The sequence below is a fragment of the Ixodes scapularis genome, unplaced genomic scaffold (assembly GCF_016920785.2).
Source record: "Ixodes scapularis isolate PalLabHiFi unplaced genomic scaffold, ASM1692078v2 PGA_scaffold4__175_contigs__length_147842914, whole genome shotgun sequence".
Taxonomy (NCBI): Eukaryota; Metazoa; Arthropoda; class Arachnida; order Ixodida; family Ixodidae; genus Ixodes; species Ixodes scapularis.
The window spans coordinates 31,655,418-31,671,531 of record NW_024609879.1 but is presented as its reverse complement, the minus strand read 5'-3'; the positions used below and the strand labels follow the sequence as shown (position 1 = coordinate 31,671,531).

The 16,114-nt window shown below is 49.0% G+C and overlaps 1 protein-coding gene across 1 annotated transcript in view; it reads left to right on the top strand.

Annotated features, from left to right (window-relative positions):
• Positions 1-11,048, top strand: part of LOC121837738 (putative acyl-CoA synthetase YngI) — a 54,087-nt gene extending 43,039 nt beyond the window's left edge. Inside the window, exons 8-9 of the mRNA XM_042293532.1 lie at positions 10,176-10,289; positions 10,785-11,048. Coding sequence (XP_042149466.1) covers positions 10,176-10,289; positions 10,785-10,904 — 234 coding nt within the window. The 3' untranslated portion in view covers positions 10,905-11,048. The remainder of the gene's footprint in view (positions 1-10,175; positions 10,290-10,784) is intronic.
• The last annotated feature ends 5,066 nt before the right edge of the window (positions 11,049-16,114 follow it).

The following is a 16,114-nucleotide window of genomic DNA, read 5'->3' as shown; positions in this document are numbered from 1 at the left end:
ACAAGTGATCATCGAGGCCCACGCGCCGAGGCTGCCTAAATGACTGACTCTACGGCGGTTGAAAAGCCGAGGTTGCAACACGTCGAAGCTACTGAGTGGGGAAGCTGATAGCCACCCAAATATTGACCGTGGAAAAACCGGCAACGTAATGAGTGCGGCAGATACCACAAGAAACGCTGAGCTCCTCGCTGTCGGATTTCGAAGCGCTCTCCAGAATCGAGCATTTGCCACGGCAACTATAGGCATCCGCTCAAAATATAGGCGTTCGAATATCGTTTACGAATATCGCCACGCGCGTTGCCCAGGGATCGTGTGCGTGGCCGAAGGGTTTACGCGATCGGCTGTCGCGCGAGAGGACTGGGTTCGATTCCAGCGAATTAGTTTGTATTTGTTCTTTCAACTTGGTGTTCTCGTAAGTTCAAGAACATTCTCATTTGATCGAGTTGCGAATGTTTTACGTGCCGAACATTATAGGAGGAATGTTCCAGAAACCCACGCGGCTACAAAAGGCGTTTCGCGTGGCAAGCCGAAGTCAGTCTCACCCCAGCGTTCGACTCTGCTGTTACGCCGACTTCGACGTCCGCGATGCTCTGCTGTTGCATTCTATTTCTCTTTTGTATTTTTGGGCACCAGTTGGTCCCCTTATTCCTTTCAGTTTCTTCAATTATTCTTTGTTTCCTCGCCTGATCATGTGTGGCATTTTTGTGGAGCTGCGGGGTAACGCATGTCCTTGCAGCTTACCCCTCTGGGCGCCCGCAGTGCAAGTCTGACTCCAATCCCAGGAAGACCCAACGAAGACACCATCGCAACCCGAGTAAGTTGCCGCATCCAGGGCCTACACCAGAAATACGGAGTGCTGCCAAACGAGACCAAGCAACCAACGAGGCCGACGATGGACCACCAGTCGTCGCAGACCCCGACCGCCGCCGCTGTCGTCTACCTGCCCGTCTCCCAGCGAACCCCGACCACCTTCCATAGCGGGATCCACGGGGGCGTGGAGGACTGGGTTCTGCACTATGAACATGTAGCCAGCCGAAATAGATGGACCACTTACCAGAGTCTGGAGAACGTGTTCTTTGCTTTGGAAGGCTCGGCCCTCACCTGGTACGAGAACTACGAAGCGTCGATTTCATCGTGGAAAGAATTCCGAGCCGAGCTGCGGCGCCCCTTTACCAACCAGCAGCGACGACAGCGTGCGGAAGAACGTCTGCGAACAAAATTAAAGGGCCAACAGAGAGCGTCACAAGCTTCGTCGACGACGTTCTCCCCCTGATGAATCGCGCCGACCCAAAAGCTCCCGAAGAGAAAAAGCTGCGGGTCTTTATGTGCGACGTGAAGGAAAACATCTTCAAACGCCTTGTTCGGAGCCCGCCTACCACCGTCTAAGGTTTCATCACGGAGGCCAGCAACATCGAACGTGCCCTTCAAGCACGAGCCGCCCACTATCACCGAGTTCCTGGCGTCGCTGCACCCACGCCGTTCAGCTGCGCCCTCAACCCTAATGTCCAAGGGATCAGCGAAATCATCTGGAGCATTGTCCGTGAAGACACGCGCCTGCATCCATCTGTCTTTAGTGGTGACGGATGCCAACTTCACGTAAACAGAAGGGTTTATTGCTCGCTTTGCCTGTAGCCTGTAAATGGAGGTGGAGACCACGGCGGATGGTTGGTGTCCTTCAATTCCAAGCTTGTATGCGAGCCCCACTAAGACGGAGGGCAAAGACTCACCAGGTGTGACACTTAATTCATAAATTTCTATATCTTGGAGGTGACTCCGTTGTTCAGCGTCGTTCATCTCCGTTTGCAGGCTTTCAATAGTCTGTGCCTGCTCTGAAACCGTGGTCTTCTGGGTCCCCACCTCCGACCGAAAGTCATGCATGTCCTTCCCGTGGGTAGACACCTTGGCTGGAAGGTTATCGCACTTGCAGGACGCGTTTTCCACAGATAGTAGTCCTCCGCGCAAACCAAGCACGTCATGTGACGGCTGGCCTGGCAAATGTATTTTACGCAGGCGTCACAAAAAGCAGACATAGTTATAGGCTGATGTGGATATAAAAAATATGCCAAGGAAACGTAAGCACACCTAAAAAAAGCAACACCGACAAAAATTGTTCACAGCTTGAACGGTCACCGAGAAAATAGGTATTCGCACTCGGTTACCGGCAAGGAAGGTTTGATCGCTGATAGGCCTATCGTTAATCTTGCGCCAGGTTGCAGAAGACTGCAATACCTCACAAGGGGGATAAAGATCGCTGACATCGATCGAGTTGAACTGGAAGGCCTTGCTCAGGTAGCAGACTCGGTAGTGTGATGCGATGATCAGCGTTGATCAGTACCACAGTTGGGGCATTTAGGGGGCGAAATTCAAGGCACGAAGGGGATCCTGTCCTTATACCTGTAGAGAAACGAGGTCTAGTTTCTCCGCAAAAAACGCTACAGGAAATATTTGGGCCCTCAGAGCACGGTTTTAGGATAAAATACAGCACAATAGAGAGGAGCGCCTGAACCCAACCACTTCTTCTTCTCCTTAATAATAATAATAATAATAATATTAATAAATAATAATAATAATAATAATTTATTAAGGAATTCAGATCTGGCAGGGTCAATGTCGGACTGGTCAAAGCCAGCTAGGGCTTGTAAGACCGATTCCAGAGATTACACAAAGAAAATATCAAACAGGAGTAAGAAATGCAGCTCAATAAACAAAATTTGAAAAATTCGCGAGCATCGAAATATTACAGTTCCGTTGGAAAAAAAAAAGTGCAGTTCATTGAAAGGTGGAAAAGGTAAAATATATATAAAAAAAATTAAGTAATACAAAATGCACACACGCACGCACGTTTTCATTTGCGCATCACTACAAAAATAGGAAAGCGCCTCTCGAGGTTGTGGCTGAGAAGAGTTAGCAATCGTATTCGTACAAGCAAGAAAAAAAAACACGCACGCACTTTTTGACGTTTTTTTACGACACAGCTTCCAAGGTTCGAAGATTTCTTTAGGGAACATTTACATTACGGGAAAAGAGCAAAATATGAAAGCCTGTGTTGATATAAAAAAATAAAAAAATAGCACAAAGGCAAAAAAAAAAAATGTGCCTGAATTTTTTAAAACGTTGGAGCCAAGCATCAAGGTTGTGTGTAGAATTTAAAATAAAAAAAGGAGAGTATAGTTGCCCAGGCACGCTTCCCACTGCTATTGTGATGGCTGTCGCAACACGTAAGAAAACAAAGATCTAAGATTTTTCTTGAATGTTTTGTTGGAAGTCAGGGAAAGTAAAGTGTCTGGAATCGTATTGAAAACGTTCGGCACATACTATTTGCGCATACTTTCACCATTGCAAGTTCTCACTCTTGGGGTATGGAAAAGTGGAGCTGCTCGAAGCTCACGGATCGGTGTCGAAATGATTTTAAACTCGCGCCCCCAGAAGTGTTTCCAGATGACCGTTTCTAGATATGAAGAGAAGATCGATGGTAGTTCAAGCGTTATCACTCGATGAGCATTCCGTGTGGTAAGCAACGCTTTTTGGAAGACCACGCAAGATGCGGTCGATTCTTGTGTGCTATACAAGATAACAACTGAATAAGACTGTAATGCCATGCCTCAGTAAACTTTACGCCAGCGAGTGCATAATTCTTTATTTTATCGATAAAGGTACAAAACACTTTAAGCTATACATTAAACAAGAAATCGTTCGCAACCGTTGGCAGAAGTAAGGCATATGTTTGTTCCAGGCTAAATCACAATCAAAGTAGATACCTAGGAACCTAATAATAATTATAATAATAAGGATAATTGATTATTATTAATAATATTAAGAATAATATTAATACATATTAAAAAATCATAATTAAAGTGACCAAAACAACCACCAGGTCCCACGATTGGTGCACTTCTGGTCCTTTTCCAAAAACACTATTAAGCAAGAAACGGAAATATGCATGATCACATTCAACACACACTAATCAAAGAATGGTTTAAAAAAACGTAGAAATTAAAAATAGTAAAAAGCGAGTATTTCAACAAGCGGCTGAAGTGACCTGAATGGACAGACTTAAATTTTAGATGCACCTGATATATTGTAAATATTGTCGCGCGCGCAGCTGGCCAAGCAGGCAGCGCGCGCGTGGCCTAACGGTTATCGCGCTTGCTTCCCGCGTTGAAAGCCAGGGTTCGATTCCTGGCCGCGGAGACGCATTTTTGTTGACACTGTAATGTAAGGTTCTGGTGAATTCGAGACCCGTCTTGCTGATTCGAGGTTAGAATGTTCCACGCGCCGAACCTTCCACGCCGAACGATCCAGAAACCCACGAGGGTACATAAGGGATTCCGCAAGGCGAGCGGAGTCAGTCTCGCCCCAGCGTTCGACTTTGCTGTTACGCCGACTTCGACGCCCGCGACGCTCTGTTATTATCTTTTGTAGCCTTTTATTTTTGGCACAAGTTCGCCACATTAAACGTTTATTTCTTCCTGTTTATTTATTGGTTTTTGGTCACCACCCGTGACATTTTGGTGGAGGTGCGGGGTAACGCATGCTCGTGCAGCGTTCCCCGCCGAGGGTTCGCAGTGCAAGTCCGACGCCAAACCCACGAAGAACCGACGAAGGCACTACCGAGATCCGGTTCAGTCGTCGCACCCAAGGCCTACACCCGGAATTCGGACTTCTGCCGCCCAGGACCAAGCAGCCAACAAAGGCGACGATGGCCGACCAGTCGCCGACCCCCGCCGCTCCTCCCGTCGTCTACCTGCCCGCCGCTCCCCGTGCGCCGACTCCCTTCCACGGCGAGATCCATGAGGATGTCGAAGACTGGATCAAGCACTACGAGCGTGTGGCGCGGCACAACGGATGGACTGCGGAGCAGTGCCTCCAAAACCTCTACTTTTCGCTGGAGGGTACTGCGAGGCATTGGTTCGAGAATCACGAGGCTTCGCTTACGTCGTGGGACATCTGTGTGGCCGAGTGGCAGCGGGCGTTCGCCACCCTACACCGACGGAAGAAGGCAGAAGATCTCCTCCGAATTCGAACGCAGGGCCCCGACGAAAGCATCACAAGCTTCGTAGAAGATGTCCTCCGCCTGAGCGCCGGTGCCGACCCACGAGCCACAGACGACAAGAAGCTGCGGGTCCTCATGCGCGCGGTGAGAGACGACATCTTTGGAGGCCTCGTGCGCAACCCGCCGGGCACCGTCGAAGCCTTCGTCACCGAGGCGACAAACATCGAGCGCGCCCTCCAAGCGCGCGCTTCCCACTACCAGCGACATCCAAGTGTCGCTGCAACCGCGCTGCTTGGCGGCGAGAACGCTCCTGGTACGGACATCCGCGAAATTATCCGGGAGGTCGTCCGGGAGGAACTCCGCCAGTTGCTGCCAGCCGCAAGTCGTCCAGCGACACTCTCTATTGCCGAGGCTGTGCGCGAGGAAGCACAACGGGCGCTCCAACCAGAGGTTCCCGTCACCACGGTGGCACCGGAGGAACCGACGTTGAGCTACGCTGCCATAGCCCGACGAACGCCGCAAGCTCCCCGCCAAGCCGCGGCGCCACACCGAAGAGACGCCCCAATGCCGCAATATCCCCGACGACAGGAAGATCAGGCGCACGTTCACCCAGACCGACCTGCGCCGAGGAAGACAGACGTCTGGAGGACGGCCGACCGACGCCCGCTGCGTTACCACTGCGGGGAAGCTGACCATGCGTACCGCCGATGCCCATACCGACGACTCAGGCTGCGCGGATTCCACCCAAGCGTCCCGCGCCCCAGGTATGCTGAAGGCCCTCGGGAGATCGACGAGTTCTTGCGACGACCCCAGTCCCCCGAGCCTGGGTCCCGCCGAGAGTTCCGATCGCCTTCACCACGACATCCAGCTTCGCCGATGCACCGACCCCGACGTGAATTCACCACGACGTCCAGCTTCGCCGATGCACCGACCCCGACGTGAAAGCCTGTCGCCCCTCGCTCCACGCCGGGGAAACTAGGCGCGGCAACCCCTGGAGGTGGAGTTGCCGAAGACGACCGACGCCAAGATCCTCCACGAACGTCGGAGGGCCCCCACTGGAACGCTACCGGAGACCGAAACGACGCTCCTGAAACGGTGTCCAACAACCTAAACGTCATCATCGACGGCCACGACGCATCGGCACTCGTGGACACCGGAGCAGACTACTCAGTTTTGAGTGGGAGGCTCTCCCGCCGCCTTCGAAAAGTCACGACGCCGTGGGATGAACCTCAAATACGAACCGCCGGAGGGCACCTCATCACACCAGTCGGGAGGTGCACTGCTCGCGTCGAGATCCACGGTGAGACGTGCCCTGTGAAGTTCGTCGTTCTGAAAGACTGTTCGAGGGACGTTATCCTCGGAATGGACTTTCCCTGCGAGTATGGCGCCGTCATCGACCTCGCTACAAACCAGTTGACGCTTCGAAAGCCCGTCGTGCCGACGGTGGAGATCAACACGACGTCAACCGCGATCCGAGTTATCACCGACCATGTGAACCTACCGCCGCGGTCGAGTGTTTTCGTCACCGTTATAACCGACGCAGCCATGCACGGTGAAGCTCTTCTGGAAGGCAGCGTCCAACTGCTCCTCGAAAAAGGAATTGGTGTCGCAAGAGGCGTGACGGATCTCCAAGAAAGACGTGCAACTGTTCTTGTGACGAACTTTCGAGAGGAGCCGCAGCACCTAACGAAGGGTACCACCGTGGGCCACATCGAGGAGCTTCAGGCGCCAGCCGTGGTCACCGCAATCTCGGAGGAAACCTCGTCGCCACAGCAGAAGAGTACGACGCCGCCGCCGCCAGACATCGACCCCGAGCTCCCGGCTCCGAAGCGCCGGCAATTGGTTGACCTCCTCGCCGAATACAGTGACTGTTTTGCCACGACATCGAAAGTTCGCCAAACACCAATGGCGAAACATCACATTATTACTGACGACGACGCACTCCCTGTCCACCAGTCGCCGTATCGAGTCTCCTTAAAGGAGAGGAAAGTGATTCAAGATCAAGTCCAGGAGATGCTCGACGACGACATCATTCAACCCTCAAGAAGTCTATGGGCGTCCCCAGTCGTCCTTGTAAAGAAGAAGGATGGGACCCTGCGGTTCTGCGTGGACTATCGTCGACAGAACGCTGTGACGAAGAAGGAAGTCTATCCACTCCCCCGCATCGACGATACGTTAGACCGACTGCGCCACTCCCAATATTTTTCGTCGATGGACCTGAAGAGTGGTTACTGGCAGATTGAAGTCGACGAACGTGACCGGGAGAAAACTGCCTTCGTCACTCCCGACGGACTGTACGAATTCAAAGTGATGCCGTTCGGACTTTGTACAGCACCAGCCACCTTTCAGCGTGTCATGGACACCGTGCTGGCAGGTCTGAAATGGCAGAGCTGCCTCGTCTACCTGGACGATGTCGTGGTATTCACACGAGATTTCGACGAACACCTCAGACGACTTCGATCCGTGCTTCAAGCCATCAAGACCGCCGGCCTGTCACTCAAGCCAACAAGGTGTCGGTTCGCCTATGGGGAACTAAAGTTCCTCGGCCACGTCGTGAACTACAAAGGTGTTCTACCTGTCTCCGAGAAAACCCGCGCCGTAGCTGCATTTGCGCAGCCGTCTGACAAAAAGGCAGTAAGAAGATTTCTCGGACTCTGCCTGTTACAGGTGCTTTGTTCGAGACTTCGCCAAACTATCCGCACCGCTGACACACCTCACGAAGGACGCCGTAAAGTTCGAGTGGACAGAACACCAAAGGTCATTCGACGAGCTCAAACGAAGACTCCAGACGCCCCCGATTCTTGGCCATTTCGACCAGTTTGGTGAAACCGAGATCCACACCGACGCCATGTAACACCGGACTGGGTGCGGTACTAGTCCAAGTGCAGGACGGTGCAGAGCGAGTTATCGCATACGCAAGTGGGACGCTGTCTAACGCGGAGACGAACTATTCAACGACTGAAAAGGAGTGCCTTGCTGTCGTCTGGGCAATAACAAAGTTTCGCCCATATTTGTATGGAAGTCCTTTTCGCGTGGTCACAGACCACCACTCCCTCTGCTGGCTGGCGAATCTGAAAGACCCCTCCGGACGCCTCGCTCGGTGGAGCCTACGACTGCAGGAGTTCGACATGACCGTGGTGTACAAGTCCGGCCGGAAGCACAATGATGCCGACTGCCTGTCGAGGGCCCCAGTCGAGGCCGGTCCTTCCTGCACCAAAGAGGACGACGATGAGTGTTTTCTCGGCGCTCTGGATGTCAGCGACATGGCACCACTCCAGCGAGACGACCCTGAGCTGCGAGCACTCATCGAGCACCTAGAGGGACAAGGAAGCGCCGTTCCGCGGAGTTTTGTACGAACACTGCCAACCTTCTCCATCCGACAAGGTGTGCTCTACAAGAAGACCTTTAGCGACAACAGCACGGCGTGGCTGTTGGTTCCAGTCTTCAAGAAGAAATTTTTCAAGCCTGCCACGATGACCCGACGGCGGGACACCTTGGTTACAGCAGGACTCTTGCCAGGATACGCGAAAAATACTACTGGCCCAAGCTTGCGAAGACTGTGCACCACTACACCCGATCTTGCCACGAGTGTCAACGACGGAAGAAGCCACCGACGAGACCGGCAGGACTTCTTCAGCCTATTGCGCCGCCATCTGCCCCATTCCAGCAAATCGGTATGGATTTACTCGGACCTTTCCCACAGTCGACGCAAGGAAATCGATGGATCATCGTCGCAACCGATTATCTCACGCGGTACGCCGAGACCAAAGCCCTTCTATCAGGAACGGCTGTTGAAGTCGCGAAATTTTTCATCGAGTCCATCGTCCTCCGGCACGGCGCTCCCGAAGTACTGATCTCAGACTGTGGATCATCATTCATGGCCCAGCTGACGCAGGAAGTCCTTCGTCTCAACCACACCAGCCATCGTCGCACCACGGCGTACCACCCGCAGACCAACGGGCTAACGGAGAGACTCAACAAGACCATCGCCGACATGATCTCCATGTACGTCCACGTGGAGCACAAGACATGGGACGAGGTGTTGCCGTACGTCACATTTGCCTATAACACGGCCGTACAAGGGACCACCGAAGTGACACCCTTTCAACTGGTGCATGGGCGCAAGGTAACGACAATGCTGGACGCTATGTTACCCCACGAACCGGCAGTCGACGCAAGCGACGACGCCCAGGTGGTTGCCCAAAGGGCAGAAGAAGTCCGTCAGCTCGCCAGACTCCGGATTAAGGCTCAACAACGTGTCGACGCTGGCCGCTACAACCTTCGTCGTCGGGACGTCCACTTCCAGCCCGGAGAGAGGGTGTGGGTATGGACACCGATCCGCCGCCGTGGTCTCAGCGAGAAACTCCTGAAACGCTACTTTGGACCCTACAAAGTGCTTCGTCGACTCGGTGATCTGAACTACGAGTTGATGCCAGACGGAACACGGACTTCCTCACGCCGCCCTCCACGACCGGAAGTCGTCCACGTCGTGCGACTGAAGCCGTACTACGCTCGATAGGACTGTGGACCCTAGGTGTTCCAAATGACTCTTTAGTTTACCGTCCTTTTTATTTGCTTTGCTTTGTTTTTGTGTTGCATCGGGACGATGCACTTTTTTAAAGGGGGGAGTAATGCCGCGCGCGCAGCTGGCCAAGCAGGCAGCGCGCGCGTGGCCTAACGGTTATCGTGCTTGCTTCCCACGCTGAAAGCCAGGGTTCGATTCCTGGCCGCGGAGACGCATTTTTGTTGACATTGTAATGTAAGGTTCTGGTGAATTCAAGAACCGTCTTGCTGATTCGAGGTTAGAATGTTCCACGCGCCGAACCTTCTACGCCGAACGTTCCAGAAACCCACGAGGGTACATAAGGGATTCCGCAAGGCAAGCCGAGTCAGTCTCGCCCCAGCGTTCGACTCTGCTGTTACGCCGACTTCGACGCCCGCGACGCTCTGTTATTATCTTTTGTACCCTTTTATTTTTGGCACAAGTTCGCCACATTAAACGTTTATTTCTTCCTGTTTATTTATTGGTTTTTGGTCACCACCCGTGACAATATACGGAACCAGTATCGATGATCTTTAAACAGTATACCCTTCCTTTATTGCATACAGATAAAAGCAAGTTTGGAGCTTACATAAAACATTAGAAACTAAATTAAAATTCCTTCTAATTTTGTTTTGACAGGTGATTGGAGTACCGGACGAGCAGACAGTTGAACGAGTATGTGTCTGGATCAAACTGAAACCAAATAAAACCTTATCCCCAGAAGACATCAAGGCATTTTGCAAGGAAAAGGAGGTATTAGACAAGTTCCTACCTGTTGAGAGACTGCTTCAGTCTTCATCAGCATTCTGAATGCTTGAAGAGTGACCCTATATTCTACCCCAAACACGGCTGTAAAGAAACGCACCTGTACTCAAGACACAGACAGTCAAGCGTTGCCTCTAAGAGTAGGAACATATTACTCAACTTTCATTTCGATCTATGCATCCCGGAGCGTGTAGTGACACTCCTCCGACGTTCAAGGGCACGCCCTACAATGTCAGCTAAACCAATATAGTTTCGCAAGGCCCTATATCTTGAAAGATAATTCGGAGCCCAGAGTCAAGGGGAATAAACTTGTGAAAGCTTTCTACCATCAGGAGCTGGGATATAGTTAAGGTTGATAATCGCTTGAGGATAACAAAAATATTTATTCGATATTACAAATTATACAAACAAAATATTCTGAGTTCTTCTTTTTTTTGTTCAATGCACTTGCATAATTAAAACAAAACAACTTTATAATTTCAGTTGCACTGGTACAAGATACCGGAATACGTGCTGTTTGTGGACTCCTTCCCGAGGACTCAGACCGGAAAAGTCCAGAAGCAGAAAATGCGGGAGGACAGTGTGCGGCTCCTTAACCCGTGAAGAAAGATCAATGTGAAACAAAGAAACAAACGGAAAAATTTTTTTACTCTAAACAATTTTGTGTATTCACTGGCGTGGAAGCATTGTCTCACTGGAAGGAATACGCCATCGACCGCGAGCGCTGCTTCGTAAAACATTTAATAGCGCAGGAGGTTACCGGAGTGTTGCCGAGTATTTAACAAAACACAATAAAGAGGTATGATTCTTTTCTTTTTGTGTGTTTTTATAGTACTATTTTTAATAATTTTTATATCAACCCTAACTCTCTTCAGAAGTCAGTTGGCAACAGTAAAAGGTCACTTTGAGGCATGGAATTTTAAGTTTAGCACATTTTTTTTCTTCTGCTACTTCCACCTTTTCTTTTCTAAAGCCTACCCTCTACGTTTTTTATATTATTCACAGCGTTGCAAATTGCGTGTTTCGGGGCAAACAAACTCAGTCAGATTATCGAGTACTTAAACTACAAACTAACAGATTTTTCCTATCACAGAAGGTGCGCGTGGTGAAGTACCAAATAACTAAATAATATCAAACAAAACCAAGTGTATAAAAACAATTACTAAAACAATGGTTATACGAATATTCTTTTTACTGGTTTGCCACCTTCTGCCGTGATCTCATTTGTCGTGTTTGTTTATTCATCTAATCAGTCCTTTGCTTACCGTTCATTTTTGTCCAATTTGTGAGCTTTTATTGACCTAAATAATTATGATGAGCGTATAGGTAACAATTTTAATCGTGATTATCTCTATCCCAATCGCTCCCAATCGCCACAAGCAAAACGAAATCTGGAAAAATACCTTCTCTGACAGCTGGCTACAACACATAAACTCTCTTATTTGCGAAAAAAAAAGAAAGTTGCAATTTTTTAGAACAAAAAGTTAGCAGTGGGTAGAAACGAAAAAACGCCGGAGTCAAGACGCTTTGCAACCGGCACTTTGACCGGTTAAAAGTTTTGTACCAAGCAAATGATGCAACATGTTTTTGCACTTTCTTTCTCTCTGCCCTAAGGAGAGTTGCACCCCAGAGTTGTAATAAAATCGAGACCGAGTTTCTTTTGTTTTTCTTTTGTTTTTTCAATATAGTTTTTTTTTTGAAGATGTGTTTTTTTTTATAAATGATTTTTTTATGTTTGTTTTTTTATTTGGAGCCCATATTTTTCACAAATAATTTAGATGCCCTGGCCTATATTATGTGTAGCTTTCGAACTCGTTAATGCCATACAGATTGAGGTGATTGAGGTAGAAGGCCTGAAAGTTAGTGTGTTTGTTGCACTTGGTCTAAAGTTAGAATTTTTTATATATGTTTTAATTCATCAAGCACACGATATTTGCATGCAGTTGACTTACACTTCGGTGTTTTACATGAAACAGGAAACATTTTTGACGTACCGCTCTTTGCCTGCCTTCCACAGGAACGCAAAGTTGGCACCTAATGCAGTCCGCGGTGGGAGCGGGGCCGTCGCGCAATCCTAAAACATTTTTTTTCTCGTAGTGAAAACGCGGTTTCGAGACAAAAAAGTTCGATTCATTTGAGTGCGAATCACATATATAAAAACCAAAAGAAATAAAAATGTTGAGTGGAACTGCTGGTTCAATCTCTCGTGGAATCACCCTGTGGCGATTGCAACCAAAGCAGTTTACAAACTCACATTCCTGTCTGCCAAGTCCCGTTCCCTTGCGAGTCTTCGGACGGCTATAGCATGCTTTTCTTTCGAACTCCGTGCAGTCCCAAATCTTAAGTGTTAAGACAGTTGTATTTCGCGCGCGTACTGAAAACCGATGTGACGCGCCACCTTTCTCATTTTCCACTTGCTTCCAGCCCCGGAACGCACCCTATCCCTCTTTTGACAAGATGTTTTAAGTTAACGTGCTCGCGGAACGCCGGCGACTCTTCACTTGATTAAGCCATTGAATTAAGGCATCCCCAGGCACTTCTTCGGCTACTGTCATTCCTACTGCTTCCCGAGTCGGGCGAGCACTACATAATCACAATGAGGACGTCGAGCAAGCCGCGGGATGACGGCCCATTCCGACGCAACACGTGGTAAGGGGTGCATCGCGATCACCCCGCGTGCAGAATCCCTGTCGCAGAAGGTGCGCGTCACCATCCCCACGTTTCAAAAACCACACGCTCACTTACCACGTCCCGTATCCCTCACGTGCCAAAAGCCCTGTCCTCACTCTCCCCGTCTCACCCTCTTCGGGCGTAGACTTATCTGTTAAGGGTGTACAAAGGATCATTTAAAGAAACGACACAATAGATTGCTTGCATGTGACGTCATTCGCGGCCATGCCGGGATTTTCGCCGCTTTCGTTTTTCGCCGTCTTATTTGCAGACCGCAAAAATTGCTGTTCGCAGAAACCAGTAAATAGAAATAACCGTCCGTACCAAGCAATGGGGACACTTGCAAGCTATGTATAAGGTTAACTTGAACGGCTGAAAAAATTAAAATGACGTACAGGTTCCCAATAGCATAAATCTGCATCATCAGCAATGCACCCGGCTGTCACGGAAGGAGCTCACACGCAGATTTAGACTAGAACAACGCAAGAAAAATAGAACTGCTGCTTGGCGCTGTGATAAGTATGGCTCCATTAGCGGTTGATTAACAGTGCTGATAGACCCTACTTCGTTGGATCTGTGAATCCGCGCCTGCTTTAAAGCCGACTAAAGCTTTGGTTCAATGCTTATTGAAAAAATCCCTCACTTCAAACGTTTTGCGATGTAAGGTATTGTTTGCTTATTTTCACTTCTAACTGTGAAATACGTAAAACTGTTTAGTTTTAGTCTCAAGAACGGAAAGTATTGTTCAGTTATTTTTTACTTGAGTCTCGGGAAAGACACGATTATGCTGTACATGATCGCGTGAACGCTTTGCTAGAAGCAGAATGCCCCGCCGTGAGATTGAAGACCCGGCCACCTGACACGAAGACTCGAGTGATGGGCTTCTTAAACTGGGGCCATTGAATGAGGGGCGAAATAGACACGGAGTTTGCCGCTGGGCATTTGACACAGAGTTTTTGCCAGCGGGTGCTTTTGCGGTCCACCCGTGGTTGGTACTGCGTCGAGAACGTCGTCAACTCCTTTGCCACAGCCACAAGTATTGGACACGTAGAACAGTTTGATGAATCTACCAGTGACTAAATTTACTTTGAAGAGCACTTGGTAGCCTATTTACGGGCCAACATAGTTCCGAAAGACCTCGAAGTGGATGCCTTCGTGAGTTTGATCGGTCCAAAAACTTACTCCTTCCTCAAGTCTTTGACCGCTCCGGAAACCCCATCGTCCGTCTTTTGGCGCATTGCGTAAACTACTTCTTGGCCACTTTTCGCCCAGGTCGTGCGTTATTGGCGAGCGTGCTAAATTTCACCATTGGTTGCAGTACAAAAATGAAGCCATTTCACAGTTCGCAGCCGAGATACGACGCCCTTCGTAAACGTGCGAATTCGGAACCCTCTTAGGTGAGTCACTCCGAGACCTCTTTTCTTGTGGCCTTCAACGAGTTGACGTTCAGAGACACTTGTTCACTAAAAATAAGCACTTAACATTTCAGAAGGCGATTGAACCTGCCTCATAACTTGACGCAGATGTGAAGAGCGCGACGGAAACCCATTCAATGTTGGACAGTGACATGGCACTACACAGGCTGCGCAGCTCGAATTCCAAGTCACGAGCAATGACGGTGCATTGCTATCACTGCGGATCTCAGAAGCACAGCGCTATTCCTGTATTACCAGAGAATACCAAAGGAGGAAGAAAGCTTTATTGAGTTTTTTTTTTTTTGTTCTTTTTTCTTAGTTGCCATGCACACCGAACAAACCTTATAATTACAGCTACCCTGGCACAAGGTACCGGAATATGTGCTGTTCGCGGACTCTTTCCTGAGGACTCAGACCGGCAAAGTTCAGAAGCATAAGATGCGCGAGGAGAGCAAACGTCTCCTGAACTTGGGAAGAACAACCATCGCGGTACAAAGAAAAACACAATACATGCTTTGTAAAAGCCTAATTCGACTCGCATTAATCGCCCAGGTCACCCGAAAGGTCCAAGGCCCGTTAATAAAATGCAATAAAAACATCCTGCACTTCTTTGTTAGTTATTTACGTACTGTCCGCCCAGTACCTAATATATAAACCTTGCACCCGTTCATCGATGGGATGACATCTGTGGAATGCCATTTTGGGATACGAATTAGAAACTGGAATGTTTACATATATGGTGTTAATGGGTTGAATTTGATGCGAAAAACACAACGTTCCTATGTGGCTGGAGAGCTTTAGACGCAAGCAGAGGCAACATAAAACATGCATTAGCCCAGAGCAGGCGATGCACGAGCAAACAAGACATATATAAGGTATTCATACATAACCAGGCACAATTAGTCGCAACCTGCAATATCTCAAGGGGGCTCAATGGAAATCCAACCCCATACCATGCGATTAGCAAGCCGACGCCTTTACTCAGCGCCACAATGAGCAGGTGAAAGAAGGCACAGGCAGCTGGATTAAGTACGACTCCCGCTGACGGTCGCCTGGAGTAGCACGTGTCTGTCGGCTGCGAGTGATAACCCAGGCGTACTCAGTACGCAGGAGGTCGTCGACGGTGACTCATACTTGGGTCGGCGTACTTAGTCTGCAGTCGGCATTCAGCAGCAAGTTAAACATAGCCCGGCATATTTAGTCCGCAGGCATGCTTTCAAAGCAAAGAAAACTTAGTTCAGCGTACGTTTCCTGTAGATGGCCGTCGGCAGCAAGTCGTATTCAGTCGGGTGCACGTTTCTCGAAAAAGTAATCTATTAAAATTACAACTTATTTTGATCAAAATGTTGTCAGTTAGATTATCTGACTACGTAAGAAAAGAAAACGTGATTGGCTGTTATTTGAAATAGTGACCCTTACTTTTCTATAACTTCAGATTTTTTTACAACATTCTTTTTCTCGGTTTGAAACATGGTCTTTCCTACAGCTTAGACATTGATTAAATTTATAATAATAATAATAATCCTTTAATTGTAGGCGCAGAATTACAAACTACTCATCTTCGCAAATCCACCACTTTCGGTGAACCATCCTCCTGTAGGAGACTTCCTTACAGGATTTCTTAGTAAAGACGTTGGAGAAAACATGGGTGTTAACCGCCTACTAGCGCCGCCTGCATCGCCTTCTAAACTGATGTAGGAAGAACGGCAATGAATTCTTTGTGGGATA